The sequence below is a fragment of the Rhinatrema bivittatum genome, chromosome 3 (assembly GCF_901001135.1).
Source record: "Rhinatrema bivittatum chromosome 3, aRhiBiv1.1, whole genome shotgun sequence".
In the NCBI taxonomy this organism is placed as follows: Eukaryota; Metazoa; Chordata; class Amphibia; order Gymnophiona; family Rhinatrematidae; genus Rhinatrema; species Rhinatrema bivittatum.
Window position 1 is genome coordinate 89119624 of NC_042617.1, and position 8531 is coordinate 89128154.

The 8531-nt window shown below is 40.3% G+C and overlaps 1 protein-coding gene across 2 annotated transcripts in view; it reads left to right on the forward strand.

Annotated features, from left to right (window-relative positions):
* SPTBN1 (spectrin beta, non-erythrocytic 1) overlaps positions 1–4283 on the forward strand; it is a 724701-nt gene extending 720418 nt beyond the window's left edge. For both annotated transcript variants that reach the window (XM_029593444.1, XM_029593445.1), the window contains one exon: positions 2937–4283. In XM_029593444.1, coding sequence (XP_029449304.1) covers positions 2937–3152 — 216 coding nt within the window. In that variant the 3' untranslated portion in view covers positions 3153–4283. The remainder of the gene's footprint in view (positions 1–2936) is intronic.
* The last annotated feature ends 4248 nt before the right edge of the window (positions 4284–8531 follow it).

Sequence of the window (8531 nt, forward strand, 5' to 3'; positions counted from 1 at the left end):
TGGATCCAAGCACAATTAATTGGATCAATCACTTGTTGTGACCTTTATTACTATGTAATTCAAATTGTTTACCTGTTTATTCATTTCTCTGACTATGTTACTTAGTTTCTTAGACGTTCATGGTTCCATGTAATGCCTACAGGCAAGTTTTTGTTCATTGTAAACCGGTTTGGTTTGCATCTAATGCAAGAAAATCGGTATATAAAAACTAAAAATAAATAAATAAACATTTATACAAGTTAATTGGTATTTTATTAGCAATGTATGCATGTAAATTTGGCACTTTACATATGTACATTTATTCCTGCTCAATATCTGGCATAGGTGATCGTTAACGGAGGTCTGGGACAAGGCCACAGTTACCTCCTCGCCCTTCTTGACATCTCAGCGGCCTTTGACACCATCAGCCACCACCACCTCCTGACACGGCTAGAAAGCATCGGCATCTCAGGAATAGCTCTTGCTTGGTTCAAATCCTATCTCTCTAACAGAAAGTTCTCTGTGAAAATCTCTGTGAAAATTGGAAACAACCTATCTGCCTCATACCCCCTACAACAAGGAGTCCCGCAAGGCTCATCACTCTCATCTACCCTATTCAACATTTACCTCACTCCCCTCTGCCACCTCCTCACTGACCTTAAACTCAAATTCTACCTTTATGCTGATGATGTACAGATCATCATTCCCATTCACAACTCCATATCTGACGCCCTCGAGCACTGGGAAAAGTGCCTTGCAGCCATCAACGCCCTCCTCACCAACCTTCAGCTTGCTCTCAACACCAACAAAACGGAACTCCTTCACATCTCCTCGCACCCCCCTGACCTCCTACCTAACGACCCTAAACTTAACCTCCTCACAGCTCAACCCTCCGTTAGAGACCTCGGAGTCCTTCTTGATCCCAACCTAAGTATGAAACCTCACATCAACTCCATCCTCAAAACTGGCTTCTTCAAGCTAAATGTACTAAAGAAACTCAGACCCATGCTCTACGCCCATGACCTCCGCACAGTGATCCAAGCTACCCTCACCTCCAAACTAGATTACTGTAATGCCCTCCTCTTAGGGCTCCCATTGTCTTCTATCAAACCCCTTCAACTTCTGCAAAATGCTACTGCAAGACTCATTACAAACACACGCAAACATGACCATATTACCCCCATCCTCAAGGATTTACATTGGCTCCCCATAATGTCCCGTATACACTACAAAACTCTGACCATAATTCACAAGTCCATTTACACCCACAACTCCAACTGGCTCGACCTCCCTTTCACTGCCCCCCTGTCCATCCGAGCCACCAGATCTACCAACAAAGGCACCCTACACGTTCAATCCTTGAAACAGGCACATCTCTCCTCCACCCGAGACCGTGCCATCTCTATTGCCGGGCCCGTTCTCTGGAATACACTACCTGTCCACATGCGACTTGAACCCTGTGCATTTAAATTCAAAAAGAAATTAAAAACTCTCCTGTTCAACCATGCTTACACAGAATAACTCCCTCCACTCCCCCTCGCAGTCCCCTTTCAGGTAACCTCCTTATTAAGGAGACTTTCATTGTAAATTGTTTTGGTTATTACCTTCTTGTTCTCCTATCCTTCCTACTGCCTTTCTGTTCTTCCCCCCGCCCAGTTACATTCCCCTGTTGCAGTGTATTTTCCAATCTTTCAGTTACTATGTGAACCGGTATGATGTCCCCACAAATACCGGTATATAAAAGTTTCTAAATAAATAAATAAATAACATCTTAGAAGTGAAAAAATAGCAGAGCTGAGGGGTCTGGGTGAAATGGAGGGAATTTAGGCTGAAGAACCAGGAGGGTCTTCAGACTGCAGATGGATTGGGCAAGCTGGTAGACTAATTGATAAAATTGGTTAGTTCATTGTGGCCCACATGTTAGAAAATTCCCTGTCTTAGCATGTAAAATTTGACTTACAGGGTAAATGCGTCTAAATAGCGCATGTAAAATCTACTCGCTTATGCCTTAAAAATTTGAAATGAAATACATTGGTATATCATTTGTGTACACTTATCCAGCTAAGTAGCACCATTATCAGTACTTACCTGGATAAGTCTGAACTTGCAAGGCTCGCAGTTTTTACATATGCGATCATGTTTGCACGCGTATGGACAAATATTTTATAACCTGCGTGCAGGTAATAAAATACTGTATCAGCTTTGCATGCACCCCATATATATGTGTATATGGATGTATGCGAGCAGTTTTGAAGGTTTTTCTCTTGGAGCTAACTCAAAACTAGTCTTATATGCAGTGTGAGAAATGAGAACTGTACCATATTTGGTTGCAATTTTAGCATACATATATTTCCAAATTGGTTATTTGTCAGCATTATATATTTTTGGCATTCAAATGTAGCTAAGAAATGTTAGATGTGCCTGTAAACTAGAAATAAAAGGTTTGATGAGGGGGAAACAGTATACAATTGTACTACACCAATTTCTTCAGCACCACTGAAATATGAACACCTTGGGGCTCATCCTATATGATTATTCAAGATCATATCCTATTTCATTTTCTGTTTTTATTGAGTCCATTTCCTTATTTTTATGTTCATATTCATGGAAAAGATGGTCCTCACGCAGGCAAATTCATGGAACTCTTAGTGCTTTTTTTTTTGCTTTTTTTTTTTTTTTTTAAATACAAACACACACACATCGCTTGCTTATGTTTTTACTCTTTCTCCATCACATTTATCTCCTGAACCATTTGACATATAGCAATCACATTTTCATGATATCTAAAAGGTAGAATCAAAATAACTTTTTGCCATAAAACTTATGGATCTTGTCTAAAATTAAAAACAATATATTTATATTTATTTTTTTTTTTAGAAAAAATATTCTTATACCATTTGTTTTGCAGTTCTTTTCTTACCCACTTTTTCCTGTTTGCACATTGCTCTGTCCTGCAGGAGGAAATGAATTTGTGGATCCAGGCAATCACAACTGCAATTTCCTCTGACAAAAGCGAGGTATCCCCAAGCACACAGAGCACCCCAGCTTCCAGCCGTGCCCAGACCTTGCCATCTAGTGTCACAGTAACCAGCGAGTCCAGCCCGGGCAAGCGAGAGAAAGACAAAGAAAAGGACAAGGAAAAGCGTTTCAGCCTGTTCAGCAAAAAGAAATGAACCACACATCTTGGGCACAGTGCACTTCTCTCAGACCTTGTCAGTGAAAATACAGCATGCAAGCTCAGAACCAATACATTACTCTCTTCTGCCCTAATGTTCCTTGGTGTGATTTAAATCTTTAATTTATAGAGTGTTTTGAAGGAAGGAGCCGAAGATACCAAGGTGTGAGGTGCACTGGGCAGCTTATATATGGAGAGGGAGGACCAGATTTCTTTTTCTTTATTTTTTTTAAATGAAGTTAATGTAGACTAGATCTTAATATTTAAACTTTTCCTCAATTTTGTGAGGCTGTCTTGGAAACAACCCACATCTAGTGCTATCTTGTATGCAAGGCAGCGGTGCTTAGAAGGATCACCGGGCACATAAGATGAGGCGCCTGGACACTTGACTTTCAGGCACAGACCCTTCCATGTACTTAAGGTGGTTTATGCTAAGTCTTGACTAGTAGAACCTTACATTACAGTTCTAACTTTTTGTTAAACGGATAGTGTATTCTTTTTGCTGTACCAAGAGCGCGGAATATGCGTTTAATTTACAGACAAGTCCTTTGTACCCTGTCGCCAGTTAACACAACATACGTGCTTTTCTGCATCAAGTATGAGGTTTTTCAGAACATTGGTGTACAAGAACGATTTAGCATACAGATACAGTTTTAAATAATCTGTAATTTTAAACTTTTTTTTGCTGAATTACATTATTGTACGTACATTTCAGATAATTCTAGTACAAAGTATAATAAAGCTAGATGTATAATAAAACCCTTTAAAATCATTGATGTTAAGTGTAAAAGTGAAAATGAAGCATTTACTGGAAATAAAACAAAAAAAAGTAACGTTCCTCCAATGGCTTTTTGCTTGTCAGCTCCAGCACTGTGTGTTATAATTTGCTACATTATCTTGCTGATTTGATACATAGTGTGCATTTCTTCGTCACTGTTATCTATTGTAATGAAGATTTCCATTGTACTGCACAATCAGATTCTGTTTATTAGGAATGAAATCTCTTGATGACTGGGACCTATAAGTCAGAGCAGTACTGCAACTGGCTCTGTTGTATGGAACTATACTGCTAGAATTTTACCCTATCTGTGAAATATATGCTATGTCATTAAATGCTTTTAAAACTAAACTTGGGGAGTGTGTTTTATTTTCGTTCTGTGACATTTCTGAATTGAGATGAGGTTAGCAAAGTGAAGCAATTTGTCTGAAACATTTCTGTTCCCACTCTTTCCATGTTGTGCTATCTTCATGCAGAAGCTCTTGGCATGGTTCTCTCAAAGACTGAAAATGCAAAGATCATAGAGATTTTGTTTCTGGTAGGGGAAAATTCCAGTCCTACTGTCGGCAGTAATAGCTTTTATTGGATCAAATAGGGAAGACCAAGAGCCAGTACTACTAAAAATGAAAGAAAAAAAGAATAGTCTAGAATCATTGAATAAATTAATCAGTGATTGTAGGTAAGAACCTCATATTTTGAGTGTATTACTTAATATTTTAATATTTTCTAATCTGCCCAAAAAACTTTCTTAATTTTTTAAATATGCAAATCTCTCCATAATTACTTTGATTTATTTTGTACTACTAGGATTAAACATTGATATAGAGTAGGATGTTTGGATATTTATTTATTTTTTTACATATTGTTGACATTCTTCATACGCATGTGTTCCTAATTTAACATGTTTTAATATGCACAATATATAATCCAAAGGATTTATGATGATTTGAATGATTCCAGCTAATCCCATGGTTTTGAAATATAGGAAGATCACTTATATTTAATTTAGTTTTGTAACTTGATTGGTTTTCATTTAAATTGAGGCTTGTAGATGATATACTGTATATACAGTGAAGGTTGGTGTTTTAGCTTTTTATTTCTTGTGGTGTTGGTCACCTCCTTAATGCAGTAAGATGCATGGTACATGCAGAGTTTATTGATATGTAAAGACAATGTTTATTTTTTATATATAATGCTGCTCCTCCCTGAAGCAGATATCCATTGAAGCATGGTCGATGGTAAAGGTTGAGTCAGTGGTGAAAATCTAGTGCTTTCTTTGCAGTTCCTTAGTTATCTCTTAGTCCTGGGGGAATTTTGTGCAGAATTGCCCTCCTGTGTAGCTGCACAGAAATTCCATTTTCTGCGCAGAATTCGGCAGGCCCTGGCATGATCTAGGTGTCATAGTGGATAACACATTGAAATCGGCAGTACAGTGTGCTGCGGCAGTCAAAAAAGCAAACAGAATGTTGGGAATTATTAGAAAGGGAATGGTGAATAAAACGGAAAATGTCATAATGCCTCTGTATCGCTCCATGGTGAGACCGCACCTTGAATACTGTGTACAATTCTGGTCGCCGCATATCAAAAAAGATATAATTGCGATGGAGAAGGTACAGAGAAGGGCTACCAAAATGATAAGGGGAATGGAACAACTCCCCTATGAGGAAAGACTAAAGAGGTTAGGACTTTTCAGCTTGGAGAAGAGACGACTGAGGGGGATATGATAGAGGTGTTTAAAATCATGAGAGGTCTAGAATGGGTAGATGTGAATAGGTTATTTACTCTTTCGGATAGTAGAAAGACTAGGGGGCACTCCATGAAGTTAGCATGGGGCACATTTAAAACTAATCGGAGAAAGTTCTTTTTTACTCAATGCACAATTAAACTCTGGAATTTGTTGCCAGAGGATGTGGTTAGTGCAGTTAGTATAGCTGTGTTTAAAAAAGGATTGGATAAGTTCTTGGAGGAGAAGTCCATTACCTGCTATTAAGTTCACTTAGAGAATAGCCACTGCCATTAGCAATGGTAACATGGAATAGACTTAGTTTTTGGGTACTTGCCAGGTTCTTATGGCCTGGATTGGCCACTGTTGGAAAGAGGATGCTGGGCTTGATGGACCCTTGGTCTGACCCAGTATGGCATTTTCTTATGTTCTTATGCCACAGGCGAAGGCTGTCCCGCTCACAGCAAAGACGAAGTAGGCCCCAGTGAGAGAGAGAGAGAGTGTGTGTGTGTGTGTGTGTGTGTTTGTGTGTGTGTGTGTGTGTAAGGCTGTGATCCTGAGAGGTGAGAGAGAGAACATGTGTGAGGGTGCATGTGTGGGTACCAGAGAGAAGGAGCCTATGTGAGGAGATTGTGAAGGAGTGTGTACATGTGTGAGAGATTGGGAGCTGGTGTGTGTGAAAAAGGGATTGTGTGTATGTGAGGGTGCTTGTGAGAGAGGGAGCCTGTGTGAGGGTATGTGTATGTATAAGAAAGAGCCTGTGGGAAGGGTGTGTGTGTTAGAGAACCAGTGTGCCGGGGGGGGGGGGGGGGGAGTGAGAGAGAGTCAGGTAGCCTGTGTGAGGGTATATGTGTAAGAGAAAGGGAGCCTGTATGAAATGGGGGGTGTGCGAAAGAGGGAGTCTGAGGAGGATATGTGTGCGTGAGAGAGAGAGGGAGCCTGTATGAGGGGGATGTGTGTGTGTGTGTTTGCCAGAGAGAGGGAGCGTGTATGACAGGGTGCGTATGCGCACTAGAGAAGGGGAGTGTGTGTGTGTGTGAAAGAGAGAGGGACAGAGGGGAACCTGTGTGAAGGGCAGTACTGAGAAAGGGGCAAACTCTAGGAATGATAGAGTGGAAGGGATTGAGCCTGGAGAAGGAGGGGAAAGATAGTGGCAGTTGGAAGAGTTTGGGCTTTAGAGAGCAAAGTGAAAGGAGACTGGCCAGGGGAGTAGGGAGAGAGGGTGGAAGACACAGTAAAATTCTAGGGAAATTCTGCTCAGTATTTAAAACTCTGCATCTCTAAGTATTACATTACATTTTAAATTAATTACTTAAACTAACATGTATATTTTATTTTTGACATATATAAAGTATGCAGAATTTTACATTTTTGTGTTTTTTTGCGCAGAATTCCCCCAGGAGTAATCTCTGCACAGTCCTCTGAGAGTTTCAGGACTGATCAGGGTGTATGTAATTGGTTGTAGGCTGTGTACATGTGAGATAAGTATCTGTTACACTGGTGAAGCCTGGCCAGTAGCAAGGTCAGGATAAGACATCTGGGTAGAAGCAGAGTCAGAAGCAGGAGTTCCAAGTAGTAGCGGGTCAGAGTCAGAAGTCCCAGGCAAGGGCAAATAATATAATACCAGAAATCAACAGGGAACCATAATCCTATTTGTTGAGTTGTACCAGAAACTGTGCGGTTTAAATAGAGGCATCTATTAAGTCGCCACCCTTATCCTCACCAGTTGCCATTGGCTGGGGACATAGTCTGTGCCTGCCTAGTAATAGCCAGCTTACTATTACAGGATCTTCTCTTTATCTGGTTATCCTGGCACCTTACTTACAGGCCACTTCTGGTTAAAGTCCCTTTGTATTTGACAGAGCCTTAACTATTATATATATATATATACATATATATATATATATATATATATATATATATATATATATATATATATATATCCTAGACTAGTTGTTAATCTAACAGCTTTCTCAATAATTTAAAGTAATTTGTACATGACTGTTTAAATGCTGACTGATGGATGAGGGAAATGCATTTAAATGTTTATTTCAAAATTGGTCCTTCTTGATCCTAACCCCTTCTCTACTTAATGTCTTTTTACAGATTATAACTTGATATAAATATTTTTTTAGTTTCCTTAGTGTTTGGGCAGGTCAATCCCAATGAGTGGGTTATGCACATCTGCCAGCAGATGGAGACAGAGCAAAAGCTGATGTCATGGCCATATAGTCACGCCCCAACATCAGCCCGCCAGTATTCTCTGTCTCCAGCAGATGGTGAACATGCATTTCCCTTCAGAGTGAGTTAAAAAAAAAAAAAAAAATCAAGAGACATCTATATAGCAGCACTTGCCTCCTGAGGTGATGTCATGCAGTCCCTCCCTCAGTAGAATGCCCTCAGTCTTGTAGCCTTGACTGGTGTGAACCTAAAATTTCAATAGCGGTTGCAGGCTAAGAGAGGCGTGGCGGTGTACACTTTACCCTCTCCCACTGTAGCCGGGACCTGTTCCTGCTCTCAGCCAAATAGGGCTGAGCTAAGGTAAAAAAATGTTTTATTTTACAAAAAAATCAAAACAGCGAAAGTAAAGCAGGAGAAAAGGGCCTGTTACCTCTGCGTTCGGCTGTCCTGCTCATGTCTCTGGGTGAGTTTGATGAGGTGAGGTAGTGAATTCACAACAGGTTGAGTAGCCGGTGGCTAGGCCCCATTCCCAGGCTTATCTCCTTTTGATGCGTGGTAGGCCGTGAGGTGATTTTGCAGGTTTTTTGCTGTGAGCTGTTGGTGTGCGCCCAGTTATGCACCCGACTTGGACATTTTTTTTTTTTTGTTTCGTATCACCTAGTTGGCCATGTGGCCTAGGCGTGTATACTTCCACG